We start from the raw sequence: 20,039 nt of genomic DNA, 5'->3' as shown, positions 1-20,039 counted from the left end.
GCGCTCCCCTTCCGTCCCAGGCCCGGTGCCTGATGCTGACCCGGGGGCCCCAGAAGAGGAGCCCAAAAGGCAGAGGGAGGGGAGCCACAGGCCAGTGGGGAGCCGGGAGGCAGGGTCCCCGGCTGAGCTCGGGCACCTGTGGGCGCTCAGTGCCTCCGGTCCAGGCTGCGGTGTGGGCAGATGGCCTAGGCCTCCCCGCCCACCGGAGTCCAAAGAGCACAGGTGTGGCCGCCTCCGGCCTCATCGGCTCGGCCGCCTGCCGGGCCAGGGCCGCCTCCTCGCAGGGCCTCTGCCTGGTACTAGCCGAGGAGACGCAGCTCCCACCACCGGCGCCGGGTCACCGCCACCAGCAGCCCCCTCGGGGGACCAGGCCTCACGGGAAGCCAGGTAAGGCCCGGCCCTCGGGAAGGTCAGGGCCCAGGTGGCTGCCGGGGACCCCAGGGTGGTGGGGGCAGCTCAGAGCTCCCCAGGCCAGGGCCTCAGCCCAGGGCAGCCCAGAGGAGCAGCCCCACGCAGGGCGAGGGACTAGCCGTGGGCTGGCCGGCCGGGAAGAAGGCAAGGCAGCCAGGGCTCCAGAAGTTTCTCCCAGCGGCCGTGATATAGACTCCTCTTCCCTACTCCAAGCCCCTAACTCAGGGGTCAGTGGAGGGAACTGGCTGCCACAGCCCCCCTTCCCCAGCCAGGGACAGGCAAGACAGGCCAAAGCCAGCCTCCTCCCCTCTCCTGCATCGGGATCCGAGCAGCAGAAGCTGCAGGGAGACCCACGGGGACCCACGGGGACCCACAGGGCCAGCCTGGCGTGGGGGGAGCAGGAAGAGGTGTTGACCACGGCTGGCCACAGGTTCTCTTCCGTATCTAGGAGCAGACAATGTTGCAGGGGGGGGGGGTGTAGGCGAGCGTGGGAGGGGGGAGGGGAGCAGATGCCAGCACCCCTTACCTTGGAGAGGAAAGGGGTCCCCCCCAACAAGACACACAGACCTACGCCTCCCCCACAGCACCTCAACTGTTCACTGGCAACGCATTCCCCACTGCGTCACCACCGGAGACTCGCTATTTTCATACCAGGCCCGATGACTAGGGTGTGGGCTGCTCTTACCCTTTGCCCAGATTCTCCAGGGCTTCCTCACAGATGCGAGGCCACACCCACAAAACGGAGACAAGCTCATGATGCTTAGCCGCCTCATTCAAACAGCACATACCTTTGACCTACACCAAGCATGTCAAACTCGCAGCCCGCGACCCACAAGGAATATTTCTGCGGCCCAGCCAATATAACGGTGTGAGCAGTTATTACATTTATGAAAGGAAATAAGTCTCCTGTCAGATCCAGAATTGCTGACATTCACCTTGGGGCAGTTTTTTTTGTTGTTGTTGTTGTTTTAATATATTTTATTGATTTTTTTACAGAGAGGAAGGGAGAGGGCTAGAGAGTTAGAAACATCGATGGGAGAGAAACATTGATCAGCTGCCTCCTGCACACCCCCTATTAGGGATGTGCCCGCAACCAAGGCACATGCCCTTGACCGGAATCGAACACAGGACCCTTCAGTGCTGGGAAGAAACATTAATCTTATCATTGCTCTTGTTCTTTTTTTTTTTTTTACTATACTTTTCGAAAGAAACCTACGTTTCTATGAAAATTGAAGCTTTTGCTTTTTTGCGGCCCACATAAACTTAAACCTTGTTCATTTGGCCCGTGTTAGCCTTTGAGTTTGACATGCTTGACCTACACCCTCAATTAGGCCCCGCCCCGCACGGACACACACACGCACATGCACACGCACGCACTCTCACCCATGCCACCATCCCCGTCTTCAGGCCCCCTGTGCCCACAGGGACAGACACACACGTAAACACTCCGGCACCGAGTGGCAGCCGACAGGGCTGGTCCGTTCTCTGCGAAACACCCACTTGTGACCTCGGGCCCGTGACCCTCAGTGTCCTCGCCTGGTAAGTGGCCTAATAGCAGCACCACTGGGCGAGGACGATTTGAGGATTAAACATCTGACGAAGGTGAAGTCCGCAGAGCAGGCCGGGCGTAAGGAGTGACATGCGGTGGCAGTGAGAATTCCCCGGCGCCGTGTTCCTCGGGGCCTCGGCCCGGGCACTCGGCTCTAACCGGGTGGCTGTTGTCATGAAAGGAACAGACAAGGTTCCGGGGGGCGTGAGGAGGGCGCTCTGGGCGGGGGGGGGGGGGGGGGGGGTGCTCACGGAGAGCTTTCACGGAGGAGGTAGTCCTCGAGTTGAAATGCAGGGCTGAGTGAGAGGGACTTGGCAGAGGGCTCGGAGGATGGGAAGAAAGACAAATGACAGGAGGCTCGGGAAGGCATTCGGGGGAGCACAGATCACTGAGGCAGGGCCCCAGAAACGTGCACGCACGCGCACACCGTGCCCCACCCCCTCGTGAGCGGTTCCCAGCTGAAGAGCCAACACTGACCTCCCAACGCGCAGCACTGAGCCGGCCGGACAGAGGCCGTCTTTGGCGGCGGGACGCTGGGTGCAGCCCACTCTCAGCATCTCTCACACTCGGGCCCGGGACGGGATCTGGGCCCAGGTCCCCGGCCACCCAGCTGTCCAGGGCCCATCGAAATGGCTTTATTGGCCAAATAACGGGAGGCCGGGAGCCTGCCATGGGGCCCCCAGGCCCAGCCCGGATGGAGGGCTCCTTGGTGGAGGAGGCATGGCTGGAGATGCTCGGAGAGGCCCCTGGGGCCAGGGCTTTGGGTCTGGTCTCAGAGGCCCGGGTGGGAGCCTGGGCCAGGCCTCAGGCAGGTCAGGGACCAGACACAGGATCCACGACCTGCCCCCTCCGCCCTGGGGTTTCTCTCCACAGCTGACGGCTGTCCCTGTGATTCAGTTTAGGTTCTAGGGACTCATTCAGCCGCGTCACCATGTCCCGGCCCAGCAGCAAAGCCATCTACAGTAAGTTCCCCCTCCACCCCCTCTCCCTGGCCCTCCGCATGCTGCCCACCCCGCACTGCCTCGGTCTCACCTGGGCCTTCTCCCCGCCCCCCACGCTGTCCCCCCGCAGTGCACCGGAAAGAGTACTTGCACAACCTGGCCTCAGAGCCCGCCTCCCTGCAGCACCGGGTGGAGGTGAGTAACCCGGGGCCCAGACAGTTTCCTGATTCCACCCCCTTTTCCTGGTGCCCAAGGCCCGGCCCCAAATCAGACACCCAGACAAGTCCTGCCACGGAGCCAGCAGCTGGCCCAGCCGGTCAGGTGGGCTCAGGCCCGGCAGCCTCGCTGGGCATCGGCTCAGGGCTGGGGAGGCCCAGGCAGCCGGGCGGGAGGGAGGCCGGGCGGGAGGTTGGAGGAGCCAGGACAGCAGTGGAGGCACGTGCAGCCACTCCCACCCCCACCTGTCTCCAGCCCCACCCCTGCCACACCTGGCCCCGGGGCACTGCTCTTTGCCCTGCATCTGGCCCAGGGGCAAGGAGGAACGTGTGAGGTCAGCAGGCCCCACAGGGCAGTGTCTGGGCCTGGGCTCCCGGGGCGGCCGGGCAGAGCTGCTTGGAGGCTCTGGCCTGGGAGGAGGGCACTGGCCCTGTGGCATCCGGCTGCCTGCAGGGCTGTGGGCACAACCAACACAGCACAGACCGGAAGGGCCGGGTGGGGAGAGCGAACCCGGGGCAGCAGCAGAGCGGGGCCGTCCCGGGAAGGAGGAGGGAGGAGTGTGGTCGATGGTCGGGAGGCTCCACGGGGCCGCAGAGGCTGGGACCAGGGTCCTGGGCTTCATGGCGGGGCCAGGGCTGGGAACTGGCTTCCCTTGGGCCCAGCGGGTGAGAGCAAGAGGAGGCACACCCAGGATGCCAGGGCGTTTGCTCACAGCGTCAAGGCCCCGGGCATGCAGGCGGCTCCCCCAGGAGAGGCGCTGGGGCCTGGGCAGAGAGCAGGGCAGTGGGACCAGGGAGGAGGCAGATGACACGCCCCCGACAAGGGCCTGGAGGGGACGGAAGGCAAGCCTGTCACCTGTGAAGGCTGCGTTTGGACGGGAGGAGGAGGGGTCTCCGAGAGGAGGGAGAGTGACAGCGGACACCCGGGGGATGATCAGACCAGCGGAGGGAAGGGCCTGCAGGGAGATAGGATCACTGCGCACCCCAAGGGGCAGGAATCGGGAGGAGGCGGGGCCTGGGTTTCCGCCCAGGACGCTGGGAGGAGCCGGAGGAGCAGTGGGAAGGGGTGGGGACCAGCATGAGCGAAGGCAGGGAGACAGGAGTGCAGGTCAGAGAGAAGGCCCAGGCGGGGACAGTGGATTCCCAAAGAGCAAAGGAAGCCAGGGACGGAATTTGAGGGCCCTGCCTCCCCCGCCTCCCCCCCAGAGGAGTTCGCGCTTTATTTGTTGGGTGGTTGAAGCCCACACTGACCACCACCCAGCCCCCTCCGCCCCTTGGACTGCTCAAGGCCACATCCTCCCTCCAGAGTCCTAAACCCTCTCGCACAGCCCCTCAGCCCCCGGGGGCCGTCCCAGCCAGCTTCCGGCCTCGCCGGCCCTCGAAGGCTGCTCTATGGGAAGGCCCTGCTTCCTCCTCTGCTGCCCCTCTGCCCCCCCCCTCCGCACCTCCTCTGCCCCCCTCTCCAAACCTGCTCCCGTCCTGGCCCCTCGCCCCTCAGCACCTGATGACGTGTAAGCTGGGCACGCAGGGGCTCCGGGAGCCCAAGGACGCCGTGCAGCGGCTGCAGGAGCTGGACGCTCAGGGCCGGGTGTGGAGCCAGAACCTGCTGCTGCAGGTCAGAGACGGCTGGCTCCAGCTGCTGGACATCGAGACCAAGGTCAGCCCCCCCTCCCCCCCCCCCCCCCGCGCACCCGCACGGGTCGTCGCTCACCCAGCTGTGGGAGAGCAGGCCCCGGGCGTCGGCTCCACCCCTCCCTGCCCCTAACAGCAGCCGCCCTCCCGTGGGCAGTGCACAGGCCTAGGAAGAGACCGGGCGCAGGGGCCAGGGGGCAGGGGAGTGGACACTCCAGCCCCAGGCCACTGCCGGGCTGGGGTGACCCCGGTCAGGAGCCCCCACGAGCCACCTCACAGCCACCTCTCCACCTGGCCCAGGAGGAGCTGGACTCCTACCGCCTGGACAGCATCCAGGCCATGGACGCGGTGCTCAACTCCTGCTCCTACAAGTCCGTCCTGTCCATCACCGTGCAGGGGGCGGGCCCGCCGGGCAGCAGCACTCTGCTCTTCCAGTGCCCGGAAGTGGGGGTGAGTGGCCGGGGTGGGGTCAAGAAGAGAGTGGGTGTGGGGCACAACCACCATCCCTCTTCCCAAACACACACACACACACACACACATGCACACATACTCACACACACCTGCCTACCTGCTGCCTCCTCCAGGCAGAGCGGCTGAGGACCAGCCTGCAGAAGGCCCTGAAGGAGGAGCTGGAGCTCAGGTAGGCAGCCTCTGCCCCACCCACCTGCAGGAGAGAGCCCAGCAGCTTGCAGCCCAAGGAACCTGGAGCTAGGAGGGGCCACGCTGGGGCCAAGCTAGCTGGGCTGGGGCCTGGCCCAGGGGACACTGGAGACTCCCTAGAGCCTGACAAGGGACCTGAGAAAGCTCAGAGGCGGGCACCTGAGGCAGGGGGGAGGCAGGGGGAGGCAGGGGGGAGGCAGGGAAGGTTCCAGGTGGAGGCCTGGAGAGAAGTGTGGGCAGAGCCTCTGTCCCCAAAACACGGTCAAGCCTGTGTCCCCACCGTGTGCTCGGCAGACCCCGATTTGGAGTCCCTCACCCCGGCCAGGACAGATGGAGGGGGGCTCCCCTGGAAAGGCCACTCCCTAGGGAGCAGGCAGCCCCCCTGGAGTGGGGGCCCCCTCCAGAACAGCCCCACTGGATGGCCCCAGAGCGCAGTAAGTGTGGGGGGTGGGGTTTGGGGTGGGGGGGATGGGGAGGAGAAGGCTTAGGTTAAAGATCAGAGGCCATGTCCTCTTACGTTGTAGGCATGCCACCGTCCCCGTGGCCCCCGTCACGACACTCCAGTGTCCGAGAACCAAGCGCCTTCGCTCTGCCTCCTCCAAGGCGCCCCCCGACCCCCGAGGACCCAATGAGGGACGAGGTAACCGCAGACTGTCTGGGCCTGCCGAGCTCCCGAGCCTGGCGAAGGGGGACACCAATCCTTCCCCCCAGAAACCAGGCCCCAGGGTGGCCAAGGCAGGCCTTGGGCTGAGGAGGGGGTAGGGGGGCTGGGGCAGGGGCAGAGGCAGGCTGGGAGTGCCAGGGGGGCCTGATCGCCCGCCTGAGGCCCAAGCTCTTTGCCTCCAGGAGGTGCTGAACCGCATCCTGAGGGACATCGAGGTGTTCGTGCAGCCGCTGAGGAGGGCCCAGGCGAGCGGCAGTGCGAAGAAGACGAAGAAACAGGGGAAGAAAAAGAACACGGGTCCGGGGGGTGAGTGCCGAGGGCCGGGGGGGGGAGAGGGGTGGTGCCTTGGGGATAATCTGTGACCCACCGCCTTCTCGCCATCCCCGTCCCCCATAGGGAGGACACAGGCGCAGTACGTCGATTGCTTCCAGAAGTTCAAGTACAGCTTCAACCTCCTGGTATGTGGCTCCCACAAGTTCCCAGCCTCCCTCACACCACTGCCCCCAGCACCCCCGTTCTGAGGTCTCATAGGCATCCCAGGCTTCTCCCCTGGAACCTCCCCTCCCCCCTCTCAGGACCTTGGAGAGTGCCAGGCTCCCAACCGAGGCCCGGGACACTGATGGGCCCTGGGGCACTGGGGCCCTGGGGCACTGGGGCCCGTGCAGTGGGGTGGATGGAGGGTGGTGACGGTACCCCGTGTCCCCAGGGGAGGCTGGCCATCCATCTGCAGGATCCCAGTGCCGCCGAGCTGCTGCATATGCTCTTCCAGACTCTGCACTTCGTGAGTGGGGGGAGGTCAGGGTGGCGAAGAGGTACAAGCTGAAGCGTAGACCAAGCAGAGGCCAGGGTGGCGGGCAGAGGGAGGCTGTGGGGTCTGCCCCTCACTCACCCCCACACATCCTCCTCGACCCCAACACACCATTCTGCTGGGTACGGCGCCCTCGGCAAACTAGAGGGGCTGGGGGTGGAGCCAAGGACAGCGGGGGGCTCTGAGGCCGGGAGGAGCAGAGGCCTGAGGCCAAGGGCACGGCAGAAGCTGCAGAGAGACTCCTCCAGGCCCTTCCCGCTCCAGCTGGGCCTGCGGGACACTGCCCTCCTCCCTCTAGGTCCTGATGCACTGCCCTGAGCCGGACCTCGCAGGCCAAGTGATCTCACCCCTCCTCACCCGCGAAGCCGTCGACATGCTCACGTTCTACCTGAGCCCGCCTGACAGTAAACTCTGGAAGAGTCTGGGTCCGGCCTGGACCACCAGCCGGTGAGGGAGGGCGCGGATGGGCGCGGGGGGGGTGTGCAGAGGGCAGGACATTGGGTGCGGGGAGCTCTACACCGTCACAGACCAGAAACATCTCCAAACAAACCGGTGGGCTCCACATGGAGCTCCCAACTCTGTTACACCACGTACGAACAATTTATATATATAATTTCAGAGAGGAAGGGAGAGGGATAGAAGCCATCAACAATGAGAGAGAATCATTGATCGGCTGCCTCCTGCGTGCCCCCTACTGGGGACTGAGCCCACAACCCCGGGCATGTGCCCTGGCCAGGAATTGAACTGTGACCACTGAGCCACACCGCCAGGGCTGGGACATTTCTCTTTAAAACCATCGCTTGCCATCACCCGCCTCAGAAGGAAAGGCTTTATCTCAGAAAAAAACAACAATTCTCCCAAGAATGTAGGGTTGGCAACCTTCTACCAAAATATTTCCTCACTTTTGTCAAGAACAAAGTGAAAACTTGTCTCAGTCGGGCCCAGAACTTGAGAATGACTGACATAAGCGTTGCTGCAAATGTAACAACCAACTGGCCGAGGAGTTAAGACCAAAAGTGAGATGCCACATCCGTGTAACCCTGAGATGGGCAGAGGGACGACAAGGCCAAACCGATGAGAGCCGTGGGGAGCGAGGGGCACACCCAGCGTGGATGTGCTGGGCTGGGGTGCCAGTGAACATTCCACAGAGACAGGGGGGCGCCTGGCCCTCAGGGGAGAGGTCCGACCTGGCTATGAGGGTTTGAGAACCATCAGTACAGAAATGATGGTTAGCGCCACCTAGAGGTGAGCCCTCCGCGGGCAGCGCTGGAACTCACCTTAGTGAGCAAGGTCCCTCTGTCCCCGGGAGAGAAGGGAAACTTCCATGTCAGTGGAGAAAGGAAAGAGGATTAAGGAGGCAAAGAGAAATTCCCGGGAGTTAAAAGAAGAAACAAAAGAGCAGAGGCATAAAAAAACAAGGGAGAAGAGGGTTTTAGAAAGAGAAACCACCCCGGAAATAAGCCACGTGCTCTAGCATCTTGCCTAGTGAGTTCTTTTCAACTCAGCCCCATGAGAGGGGCTGCTGTCCAACCCACCCAACGACATAGAGTACAATTCAATGCAGCCTGTCTATTGTGATAGTTGTGATAGGATGCACATAAGATGCAATTCACCCTTCTACTGTTTTTAAGAGTATCGTTCAGTGCCACTAAATACTTAACAATGTTGGGCGACCGTCACCACTATCCATTTCTAGAACTTTCTCCTGGTCCCAGACAGAAACTCTGTACCCATTCGGCAAGTAACAAAACTCTGTGCCGATGCCTGCCTCTCCCCTGCCCCCGTGAGCTCCTCCTACTTTCCGGCTCCGTGTATCGTTTTAAATACAAAATTAGGTCAGATATGCCCTGGAATGTTTTCTGACTTCTTACGATAACAAGAAGCTAGTGGATGCATGAGCTGAAAGTCAAACATACAGAAAATTGCCTAAAGAGGGTGTAAAAACGCTCAAAAGAGTTGAATTTCGGGCAAGTTCTATTTAGGTGGCTTGATTGTAGGCAAATCAACCCACAGCTGTAAGCAATGCCACATGCTGTGGTTTGGAAGGGCATGGGCCGTACGAAGCCAGTGGACTGGGCAATCTGGAGATTAGGGGGACTTTAGAAAAACCGGTATCAGTAGAGGAATGGCGGAGGTAAGAATTGGGTTGCAAGGAATAATGAAATGTAGGAGGGGCGTATAGACACATTCTCAAAAAAGTTGGTACAGCCCTGGCTGGTTTGGCCCAGTGGACAAAGCATCGGCCTGCGGACTGAAGGGTTCCGGGTTTGATTTCGGTTGGGGGGCACGTGCCCAGGTTGTGGGCTCAATCCCCAGTGGGGGACATGTAGGAGGCAGCCGAGCAATAATTCTCTCTCATCTTTGATGTTTCTACCTCTCACTCCCTCTCCTTTCCTCTCTGAAATCAATAAAAATATATTTTAAAAAAAAGTTGGTCCAGAGAAGGTAATAGAAGGACAGATTAAAAGCAGTAGTGACCCAGTCACGGGAAGACCTGAGCATGTTTTTAAGGCAAAGAGAAGGGACCCTTTAAAAAGATTCAGAAAATAAACAATTTCTTTGTTCCCACTGAACACACATTCTTAGCTGCCGCCTATGTACCCTCCACTGTACTGGGGACAGGTGGGAGTCACGTGCAACCCAGGCGGCCATGTTCAGTGCCGAGGAAATGTCCACCTCTGCCTAGCCCCCACCTTAAGCCCAACCCCCAGTCGGTGTGATTGTGTGCCCGGCGTGTTCTCATGGAGCTGACGTAGCTGAACTCCGTGGGCAGAGGTGAAGCTGGCCACAGATGCCTGCCCTGCGGGATCTGCTCCCGCCCAGCACTTGGCCCTTCGTGGGTGTTCTGGGGCCTTCCATCTGTGCGTGGGCATGTCCTCCGTTACCTAGATCGGGGGCGGGGAACGTCCAGCCCTCGGGCCATCTAAGGCACAGGAGATCATTTCGTCTGGCCCTGCCCAGGCATTGGGGGCGAGTTAATTAAATGTCTGGCCAGATACCGCAGGCTAATTTTTTAAAATATATTTTATTGATTTTTTACAGAGAGGAAGAGAGAGGGATAGAGAGTTAGAAACATTGATGAGAGAGAAACATCGATCAGCTGCCTCTTGCACACCCCCCACTGGGGATGTGCCCGCAACCAGGGCACATGCCCTTAACCGGAATCGAACCTGGGACCCTTGAGTCCGCAGGCCGACGCTCTATCCACTGAGCCAAACCGGTTTCGGCACAGCAGGCTAATTTTTAAGTTGATCATTGTGTATGGGCCGCAAATGATGCTATAAATACCCAAACGGCCCTTGGCAGAAAGCAGGTTCCCCCGCCCCTGCCCTAGGAGACCCCGAGGCGAGGTTCCGTCTACTCCTCCGTCCCACGGCCTGGAGTGCAGTGGGCTCAGCTTGGTTCTCTCCCCAGGGACAACTGGACCGGCCCTGAGCCCCCACCCTACCAACCTACGTTCTATGATGGCTGGCAGCCTCCAGAACCTTCCAACCAGGTACGGGGAGCTTAGCACCGAGCCCTTCTCCAAGCCCTGACCTCTGGCTCGTTTCTGCCTTCTCAGTCCACGCCCTGGTCACACGGCGACTGGGAACCCATATGTAGGTGCCAGGCAGGCAGGGGAGGGGACGTGAGGCAGCTCTGTGGCCAGCGCCCTGCCTCCAGGCTGCCCTCCCTCACTCTGCCCTCGCTCCCTCTGTGCCCCCCCCCACAGGCACCCTCAGGATACCAGGACCCTGCTTCCCTCCGGTGAGCCCCCGGGGCTTAGTCGGGGCTGCACGGTGAAGGGGAGGCGAGAAGGGGCTGACCCTGTGGGCCTGTGGGTGCTACCTCTCAGACACCCCTGGGTCTCTTTCAGCCAGACGCATCCGTGCACAGGCACGTCCCTCCCCCTGGGGTGAGAACGCAGGTTTTTACCTTCCGGGCTGCAACCCCTCTTCTAGCGCCTGCCTCTGACTTCCCAGAGCGCGGGGATGAGGGCAGAGCTCAGAGGGAGAGAAGTCCCCCACTGAGTCCTCAGAGATCAGCCACATCCCAGACCCTGCTGCCTGCAGACAGCGCCCCCTAAGCCCCACGAACACTGCCCTGTCATTCACGCTGTGGAAACCCAACCGTCACCTCCAGGCTCGGGAGGGAGACAGCTGGGGCTCCGGGGCTGGGCCAGGGGCTCCGTTCCCCAGGCCTGGCTCCAGCACCCTCGGTGTGTGTAGGGGGGGAGGGGGGGCGTGTCAGGTCAGGGAGCACCTCCCACTTGGCTCAAGAGGAGACACACACAATGGCCCTCTGTGCAGGGACCCTAACCTTGTACCCTTCACCCCAAGGCCAGCCCAGCCAGCTCTGAGAATGCAGGTCATACACGAGTTTAGAGCCAGGAACCCACGGGAGCTGACAGTGGCCCCAGGAGACGTGCTGGAGGTGAGGGGGCTGGGCGGGCGCTGCAGGCAGCCTGGGTGGGGGTGCGGGTGGGGCTGCTGGGGGGGGTGGCCTAGGAACGTGGGGAGGGCTGGGAAGAAGGAAGCCTCGTCGGGGAGGAAGAGGCTCGTGTGACTGAGGGTGACTCCCGGCAGGTCCTGGACCACAGCAAGCGGTGGTGGCTGGTGAAGGACCAGAGGGGCGAGAGCGGCTACATTCCCAGCAACATCCTGGAGCCCCTGCCGTCGGGGACCCCCAGGAGCCAGAGCCCGGCCCTTCGGGTACTCCCGGGCTCAACCAGCCTCAGCTCTGGGGCCGGAGCGGGGGGGGGGGGGGGGGGGCGGGGGCCTCAGGACCATGGAGCAGGCCGTCCTGGTTGATTTAATGTCATCACGTGCTCACGTGGCCGAGCTTATCAGGAGCCCGAGCCGAGGCTGAGCCTGGGCCCTGCCGGCCACGCACGCCGCGGGGCAGGTAACCTGCCGGCAGCCCAGAGCAGGGCCCAGGCGATGGGGGTCCTGGGGGGCTCTGGGATGAGACGGTCTCTGACTCCCAGTGCCCCCAATTCTAGGCCCCGATGCTGCGACTTAGCTCCAGGCCCGAGGAGGTCAGAGCCTGGCTCCAGGCAGAGAACTTCGCCCCTGGGTGAGCGCCTCGCCCCGGGGGTGCGTGGGGGGCCTTGGTGGAGGGTTCAGACAGTAAGCAAGGAGACCCAGAACCCCAGGACCTGCCTCCTGACCTACACGCTACCTACACGGTACTTACATGGTACACGACGGTCCCACACGTGTTGCCCTGTCACAGCAGAAGAGGGGCTGTGTTCATGCCTAAGTGGGAGCCCTTGCCATGGGGAAGGCAGTAGGATTGGGGGGACACAGGAGGGACCTCGGCTGCTACCCCCCACCCACCTACCCCCACCTGCCCCCACAAGATTTTATTCCCTGCACGCCTCCCTCCAGACCAGGAGTCTGCCATTGGTTTAAGCCAAAATGCGTACGTTACTCCTTCACCTCCACACGCCCTGTTCCATGAATTCTCCCGCAACCCCAGCCTCCGAGCCCAAACGGCCCCCCTCTACCTCTGCCCAAGTCCTCTGCCCGCACTGACGGCCTCTGTCTGTCCCCAGCACCGTGAACACCCTCGGGGCCCTGTCGGGGTCGCAGCTGCTTTACCTGAGCCCGGGGGAGCTCCAGATGGTGTGTCCACAGGATGCCCCCCGGGTCGTGGCCCGGCTGGAGGCCACCAGAAGGATGCTGGGGGTGAGAACACCCTGGGAACCCCAGTGGAAATGTGGGGTGCTCCCTGGGTGACAGTGAGAGCCAGCAGGCCTGCCCTAGGGTGGAACTGAGCGTGGCAGGTACTGGGCATGGGTTATTCCCCCAGGGACTTGACATCATGGGCTCAGGTAGGCCTGGAGGTCCGAGCAGAGTGTCCGCAGGAACTCTGGGGCCGGGGGGGGGGGGGGGGTCCCTTCCCTGGCACCAGCCTCATCTCCATCCTTCTTTCCTCAGATGAGCCCGTAGGCACCAACTCAGACATCTCCAAGATCAAGGCCTTCTCACAGCCAGACGGATCTGATTCTCCTAGAGCCCCCAGCAGTCCTCTTGCAGGTCCCCAGTTTGTTTGCAGCGCACCCCACACCCAGCTCACACAGCAAAGAGGACGAGCAAGCCCAGAGGTTGGGCGGATGGTGCCCTCTCGCTGCGTGGGGAGCCCTCTCCAGCGACCGTCTATTTATTGTGTCTGTCCTAGGCCCGGGGCACGCGTGCCTAGCTTTGTCAGGATGCCGCTTAGTCCTCTCCTCCCCAATAAAAGCGTCTTCAAGCCTGGCATGCGCCTCCCTCTCGGCTTCTTCTGGGCCTGATGGGGGCCAGAGGCAGGGAGGCAGGAGGAGCTGGGACACTGGGCAGGACCCAGCAGCAGCCTTGCACCCATCACTGGACCAGACTGAGTGGGCGTGGGAGTCCCCCTGCCACCTGGAGCGCGGAGCCAGCCTTTGAGGATCATGGCCCAGGCTCTGCTTAGCCTCTTTCTAAACAAACTCCCAACAGTGCTCACCATCATTGCCCTCTGCGCACATTCCTCCGGTAAATCCCAAGGCGCCCAGCGCGCCGAGGGCACGGCGCTCCACCGGAGCAGAGAGCCGGGCTGCGGACAGCGGGAGGCTTTGATCAGCCGCACTGGCTGCTGGTCTGCTTGGCAGCTTCCTCCTTTGATACAGTTTTGTCCCCTCCTGGTGCGTGAGCCGACCGTGAGCTTCCTCCCAGCTTGTCTCTGGTGATGGAGCGTAGGGAACGTTGGACTGGGAGTTCAGAGTCCACCAACTGGCTGGCAAGGCATCTCACTCTCTGGGCCCGATTTTCTCAAAGGTTTATGACGAGTTTCGGCACTAAGGTGGCTCCTGGGATTTAGGGTGCACAGCGGTCTTTAGGCTCATCAGTGTCATGGACTCCCCTCCCATAGCAGAGGGACTTCTACGATTCAGTCTACACCTAAGGCTTGATGTACTGTGGATCAAGGGCCCCTAGAGTTCTTTTTTTCTTTTCTTGTTACTCCTCACCCGAGGATATTTTTCCCATTGATTTTTATTGAGATTGAGTGGAAGGAAGGGGGAAAGACAGAGAGAGAAAAACATCGATGTGAGAGAGACACATCAATTGGTTGCCTCCTGCACACTCCCCGACCGGGGCCGGGGATTGAGCCTGCAACCAAGGCATGTGCCCTTGACCGAAATCGAACTCGGGACCCTTCAGTTCTCGGGCCGATGCTCCAACCACTGAGCCAACCCGGCTAGAGGCACCCTGGGGCTCTTAAGATGTTTTCCTAAGTATCTCTTGGCTGGATGTGTCCAGGACCTTAACATTGCCGAGGCCCCGGACCACCCGCGGTGTAGACCGCCTACGTCATTCCTTCGAGTTTCCAGCCTCAGAAGATCATCTCATCTCTTTTCCCTCACAAAAGCGAGAACAGGCGAGACCCTCAGGGTCTGACTGTCAAGGGCAAAAGTTCATCAGAAAGTTAATGTCTTGGGATGGGGAGGAGATATTAACCCATTGACCTCTGGGCTTGGGGGACATGCAGGCGCCCTAGAAAGAGGGAGACACTCCAGGACCAGAAAAAAAAAAGTGTTTTAGCCCCGTGTCCCCCAGATTTCCCAACAAAGATCGAGATCAGGCGAGGGGCTGCCGGGATGTCCAGTTCAGCGGAACTAACATGAGCTGTGCTATTGCACAGACCTAGGCCGCCGCCTTGGAGAATTTGAGAGCTTAGAATGGCAACTCACCCAGCCCCTCCAGGCCTCTTTTATCCCCTTCTGTGAAATGGGCATCAAATCTACTTCACAAAGTTGTGAAGCTTAACATATATGATGTACCTAGATGACTGGTGGCATTTCACAGGTAGTGAGTGAATGTTAGTCTTACACCTCAGGCGAATTGGTGACTGGCCGTTTGTTATCTTGGGAGGAGAGATTCAGCCATTATGAATGTATCTGTCCCTATGTGTGACACTTCTTTTTCTTTCTTCTTTTTAGTGAAATGTCCTTTTAAAAAGTCCCAACCTTGCTTCAGCCGGACTAATGGAGACATAGGATTTCCCACATCCGGGCGGGCGAGGCGGGAAAGGGTTTGGGGTCCTAGGTGGCCGGGCTGGGTAGACCCTGGGGCCAGGAACCTGGAGTAGCTCCGGACTCCTGCCACCTCCCAACATGCACACAGGGTGGGGTTCCCGGGGGATCAGAGCCACAGCCTTGCCCACCTTCCCCCCTAACCCCCAACTAGGTAAATGTCTCACTCTGCCGGGGTAACTAGAGCCCTCACTGCTCGGGCGGTGGGCACCATTAACGGAGTGCGGCTCCCACCCTTGGGGAGCGCAGAGCCCCAACCCCAGGCCCCCAGCCCCCAGGCCCCCAGCCCTCCAGCCCTCCAGGCCCCCAGGCCCCCAGGCCCCCAGCCCCCCAGGCCCCCAGGCCCCCAGCTCGCGCGCTGCACCGCTCGCTGAGCCTCGGGGGCTGCAGAAGCCGAGCCGCGCGCGGCCCAGGGGACACGTTAGGAGGGAACCCGGCGGGGGGCGGAGTCAGGCTCTCGCGTTGGCCCCGCCCACCACGTCGGGTATAAAGTGCCGCCCGGTCCGCGCTCGCCTCCCTCCCGAAGGCACGGAAAGGATACCACCATGTCGTCGTCCAAGTCCATGGTTCTGGGGTACTGGGATATCCGCGGGGTGAGTGCGCTCTCGACGGCCGAGCCCCCGGGTCAGGGAGACGGACGCCGAGGCGGCGGGGCTCCGGCCAACGGCCCCCCACGGAAGGGCGGTCCTCGGAGCCCAGCCGCCCTCCCGCGACCCCAGCCCCGCCGCGTCCCTGTCGAGTCCCCGCCGCGGAGGCGACCCCGGCCCCGCCCCTGGGACCCGGGCCGCGGAGGGAGGCCGGACGGCCGGCCGCGGGGCCGATGGGGGGCGGGGGGCGGCTTAACGACCACTGGGCGGGAGCGGGGCGCGGCAGCCCGGGAGGGGGACGTTGGCGGCTGGGGTGGGGGTGGGGGGAGGGGGCTGCGCAGGCGCCGACCCGGGCTGACCCCCCCGCCCCCCCACAGCTGGCGCATGCCATCCGCCTGCTCCTGGAGTTCACCGGTACCTGCTACGAGGAGAAACGGTACATCTGCGGGGGAGGTAAGGCGCGCTCCGCCCCTGCCTGCCCGTGCCCCGAAGGTGGCAGCACCCCAAGTGCAGGGCGACGCGTGCCCCCACCTGGAAGCGCTCACCTGGAGCTGGGTTCTCCCTGGACCCAGCCCCGTCCTAACGCTTAACCAACGGCCCCGGCGATGAAATGGTTAAGCGGGGGGCCTGGGATGTGCGCTCCTGGGACTGGGCTGTTTCCCTAGGTCTCCCCACTGCCCTGGCGGGGAGGGGGGGGGGGGGACTAAGGAGGTTGGGTCCCACTCCATTCTCTCTCTTGCAGCTCCTGACTTTGATAAAAGCCAATGGCTGGATGTGAAATTCAAGCTGGACCTGGACTTTCCAAACGTAGGTGGTTTTAGGAGAAGCGGAGCCAGAGGGAGGGCGGCCCCCCGGACCCTCACTTCTTCCCTCTCTGGCCTGGGGGGCGTCCACCACAGGGCTCTTCCCCCGGATGGAACCGACAGACTCCAGGGGCTCAAGAACTGGGAGAAAAGAGTTGTTTTCACTCCCACGAAGCACTAACTGAAGTTACCAGCCCCTTCTGTTGCGCATGTGAGCAATAAGTGACGCTGGTTATGAGCCACGTCTGTGGCTTTGTCACTAGAAATGGGGCGTTTTCATGTTCTGTTGGATGTGCGGTAGGTGTTGTAAATAAATATGCACATCCATCATACTTGGACACTGTGGTAATTATTACCCCCGATTGTTATTTGATTCACTAATAGGCACATATTACTGTTACAATTTTGTTTTCTTAGTGTTTTTATAAATTGTGTAAATATGTGTAATTTGCTTTATGCCTTTAAAAAAACTTCTGCAAGAAGGGTCCATGGCATACACACACACACACACACACACACACACACCTGCCTAAATTCAGGTGGGGACCCAATCACTACCCAGGAGACAGGCAGGTTGTTCATTTCACCTTTTCCTTCCAGCTGCCCTACCTCATGGACGGCAAGAACAAGATCACCCAGAGCAACGCCATCTTGCGCTACATCGCGCGCAAGCACAACATGTGTGAGTGGGGCAGGGCTGGGGAGGGGTTCAAGGCTGGCCGCTCTCTGGGGGTGGATATGCCAGGGGTGATCGCTTGTCGTCTGGCCTCCAGGTGGGGACACCGAAGAAGAAAAGATCCGCGTGGACATCATGGAGAACCAGATCATGGATTTCCGCATGCAGCTGGTTCGAATCTGCTACAACTCGGACCATGTGAGTGTCCCCGGCAGGCAGGCAGGCAGGCAGGCAGGACAGGAGCCTCAGGGACCCAGGGTTAGGTCTCCATGCTCCTGCCACCTTCCCACCAAGCCCAGCTGTCGGAACAGGAGGCAGAACTCTGACTTGTGGCAGTTTGCTTGTCATAAACGGTGGTGGTGGCCCTCTGCGTTCCAAACCCCTCCTGCGCAGCCTGCCATCCCACCTGAGGCACCTGGAGGGGAAGGGGCCCTGGGCCACCCATCCCTGGCCCCAACCCCAGCCAGCTGTGAACATGATGACAGCTTCTCTCTCTCTCTCTCTCTCTCTCTCTTTCCCCCCCAGGAAAAGCTGAAGCCCCAGTACTTGGAACAGCTCCCTGGACAACTGAAACAGTTCTCCCTGTTCCTGGGGAAATTCTCGTGGTTTGCAGGGGAGAAGGTAGGAGGAGGGGAGGGGGAGGGTTGCTCTGTCGCTGCAGGTGCTCAGGAACTCTCCTGACCTCACCGTCTGACTGTGTCTCTAGCTCACCTTTGTGGATTTCCTCACCTACGATGTCTTAGATCAGAACCGTATGTTTGAGCCCAAGTGCCTGGATGAATTTCCAAACCTGAAGGCTTTCATGTGCCGTTTTGAGGTGATGGATGCTCCCTACACCTTTCTCTCACAGAAACACTCACAGGCTCCCCGGGGCCCCAGGGACCCCACTGTGGTGGGTCTTGCCCAACACCAGCTTTTGCCTCAAGGGATCCATGGTTGGGCACCTCCAGACCTTTCCGTCTTGGGAAGGGTCCGGCTTCTGTACCCCAAAGGGGGGTGGGGCCAGGCAGCGGTGAGTGCCGCTGGTTAGAAACGGGCTGTCCGGCTGTGCTGGCCTCTCTGAGGCTTGGCGTGCTTCCCCTGCAGGCTTTGGAGAAGATCGCGGCCTACATGCAGTCCGACCGCTTCTTCAAGATGCCCGTCAACAACAAGATGGCCCTGTGGGGCTGCAAGAGAATATGCTGAGCAGGAGGCTGCCTCGCACCGCCTCTTCTGTCCCCCCCTGCCCCCGGGGGACCTGTGTGCTTTCTTCTCTGCTCTTCTCAATAAATAGACCTTAGGCTACTGCTGTCACACTGGATTTCTCTAGGGAGGACGGGCCGGAGGAGAGTGAGGATGCGGGAGAATTATTACCAAGACGTGGCTCAGTCCCTGCAACACTGACATCCCCACCTCCCAATTGCGTTCAGTGGCTACTATAGAGGGTCTTGCCCAAGCCTAGAAAGAAAGGTGAGCCCTAGCCAGTTTGGTACAGTGGCTAGAGTGTCGGCCTGCGGACCAAAGGATCCTGGTTCGATTCTGGCCAAGGGCACGTACCTCGGTTGCAGGGTCCTCCCGGGCCCTGGCCCTGGTTGGGGCGCATGCAGGAGGCAACCAGTTGATGTGTTTCTCTCACATTGATGTTTCTCTCTGTGTTTCCCTCTCTTCCACTCTCCCCAAAAAAATCAATGGAAAAATACCCTTGGGTGAGGATTAAAAAAAAAAAATTGCATTAGGAGCCATTCCCCAAAAAGCATTAGAGATGCTCATTTGTAGTCGTTGCTGAAGGTTGAGCAACTGGATTAAGGCATTTTCAGTTCCGAAGGCAATAGCTCATGTGACTCAGAAAGACGAGCTGTGGCGTTATGTCATTGACGGGATGGGTGGAGTGGGGACCACTGACGTGTGTGGACATGGGTCTGCCTCTCAAGCCAGCTTAGGGCTCAGCATCCCGGAGGCTGGCCTCAGAGGAGAAACTGCACATCCCTTATCCTTCAGCAGCAGGACTAGGTTGAGCAATGAGCCACACTGATAAACGGGTTTGGGGGTTCGGAGGGATGTGGGGGAGAAGAGCATTGGGGATTAGCCAGTGATTTTTCCAATCTGCACATTTGCTCGTGTCACTCTCCTGCTTAGTACAATCAAGGGATTCTTAATCCTCTGGGGAAGGACTCCGTCTCCTCCAGTTTACAAAGTCCTTCAAATCGCTCTACTTCCTGTCCAGCTACCTCTCTCGGGGGTGCCGCCCGCCCCTGCCCGGGGCACCGGTTCCAGCTTTTCTGAATTCCCCGGGGGCTGCAGGGTGCTGGACGTCCTGGCTCTGCCACGATAGGCTGGCCCCCGGACCTCGTGCCTCCTCTGACCAATGAACCTCCCTCTCCGGTTGTCATGAGAAGTAAGCCACTCTGCCGAGAGCGCCTAAAGCAGGCCTGTGTTATGGAAACGTATAAACAAGCAGCAGCTTCCCACAGTTGTGATGACTCAGCTCGCAGGTGCCTGGTTGAGGCCTCCGTCAGTCTAGGTCTCCCACACACCTGACAGCAGGGTCCCTGTTGACCACATGGGACCTGAAGCTTGAGTTCCTAAAACCCGTGTATTAAGCCACTGAGATTTGTTTGATCCTCACCAACATTCCCCTGGCTCCCCCAGGCCAACATATGTATATGTTGATTGATTTTAGAGAGGAAGAGGGAGAGAGAAAAACATCAATGATGAGAGAGAATCATTGATGGGCTGCCTCCTGCACACAACACACACTCCCCCCAACACACTCTGGGGGTCAAGCCTGCAACCCGGGCATGTGCCCTGACCGGGAATCAAACCGTGACCTCCTGGTTCATAGGTCCATGCTCAACCATTGAGCCACACCAGCCGGGCCGCACTGAAGTCTTAATTGCTCATTGAATTGCCTGTCTCCACCACTAAACCATAAGCTGCCTGAGAGCGGGGTCTGCCTCTTCCGTGAATCTGTGTGTGTGCTTGTGTGGGGCCCACACAGCAGGACGCACGGCACCGCTCCCCTTTGTTCTCGTGAGGATGGGGACGAAGGAAGAGTTTGCTTCAACCCGTGCTAACCACT

General features: G+C 60.7%; 2 protein-coding genes across 7 annotated transcripts; both read left to right on the top strand.

The window, feature by feature from the left end:
* The first annotated feature begins 122 nt into the window (after positions 1-122).
* Positions 123-13,222, top strand: EPS8L3 (EPS8 signaling adaptor L3). 6 transcript variants are annotated; one of them, XM_079761872.1, is made up of 19 exons: positions 265-387; positions 2,858-2,922; positions 3,032-3,096; positions 4,615-4,773; positions 5,049-5,198; positions 5,333-5,388; positions 5,703-5,842; positions 5,933-6,048; positions 6,255-6,378; positions 6,469-6,530; positions 6,779-6,853; positions 7,179-7,327; positions 10,295-10,376; positions 10,593-10,627; positions 11,200-11,293; positions 11,446-11,571; positions 11,862-11,935; positions 12,417-12,549; positions 12,802-13,222. In XM_079761872.1, the coding sequence occupies exons 2-19, from the start codon at positions 2,892-2,894 to the stop codon at positions 12,811-12,813; spliced, it is 1,683 nt and encodes a 560-aa protein (XP_079617998.1). In that variant the 5' UTR covers positions 265-387; positions 2,858-2,891; the 3' UTR covers positions 12,814-13,222. The 6 variants fall into 6 exon arrangements, with proteins under 6 accessions (XP_079618001.1, XP_079617998.1, XP_079618002.1 ...); XM_079761875.1 differs by lacking the exon at positions 12,802-13,222 and having other exon boundaries at positions 123-387; positions 2,863-2,922; positions 12,417-12,615; XM_079761876.1 differs by lacking the exon at positions 12,802-13,222 and having other exon boundaries at positions 12,417-12,615.
* Positions 13,223-15,389: 2,167 nt separating this feature from the next.
* Positions 15,390-18,265, top strand: LOC307093499 (glutathione S-transferase Mu 5). Its single transcript, XM_079761665.1, has 8 exons — positions 15,390-15,508; positions 15,880-15,955; positions 16,245-16,309; positions 16,906-16,987; positions 17,079-17,179; positions 17,507-17,602; positions 17,688-17,798; positions 18,068-18,265. Exons 1-8 carry the CDS (start codon positions 15,461-15,463, stop codon positions 18,164-18,166), a joined length of 678 nt encoding a protein of 225 aa, XP_079617791.1. The 5' UTR covers positions 15,390-15,460; the 3' UTR covers positions 18,167-18,265.
* The last annotated feature ends 1,774 nt before the right edge of the window (positions 18,266-20,039 follow it).

The sequence above is a fragment of the Cnephaeus nilssonii genome, assembly GCF_951640355.1.
Source record: "Cnephaeus nilssonii genome assembly, chromosome: 21".
Classification (NCBI taxonomy): Eukaryota; Metazoa; Chordata; class Mammalia; order Chiroptera; family Vespertilionidae; genus Cnephaeus; species Cnephaeus nilssonii.
Note: the sequence above shows the minus strand (reverse complement) of the source record. Positions and strands in the feature narration are given on the sequence as shown.

What these genes read in the sequence shown, in the direction of transcription:
- EPS8L3 (XM_079761875.1), top strand. Translation starts at nt 2,892, where the DNA reads ATGTCCCGGCCCAGCAGCAAAGCCATCTACA. An exon ending in CCCTGCAGCACCGGGTGGAG is followed by an intron (nt 3,097 to 4,614) that starts GTGAGTAACCCG and finishes CTCGCCCCTCAG; the next exon opens with CACCTGATGACGTGTAAGCT. An exon ending in AAGGAGGAGCTGGAGCTCAG is followed by an intron (nt 5,389 to 5,702) that starts GTAGGCAGCCTC and finishes TGTGCTCGGCAG; the next exon opens with ACCCCGATTTGGAGTCCCTC.
- LOC307093499 (XM_079761665.1), top strand. Translation starts at nt 15,461, where the DNA reads ATGTCGTCGTCCAAGTCCATGGTTCTGGGGTACTGGGATATCCGCGGG. An exon ending in TGGACCTGGACTTTCCAAAC is followed by an intron (nt 16,310 to 16,905) that starts GTAGGTGGTTTT and finishes TTTTCCTTCCAG; the next exon opens with CTGCCCTACCTCATGGACGG. An exon ending in CGCGCGCAAGCACAACATGT is followed by an intron (nt 16,988 to 17,078) that starts GTGAGTGGGGCA and finishes TCTGGCCTCCAG; the next exon opens with GTGGGGACACCGAAGAAGAA.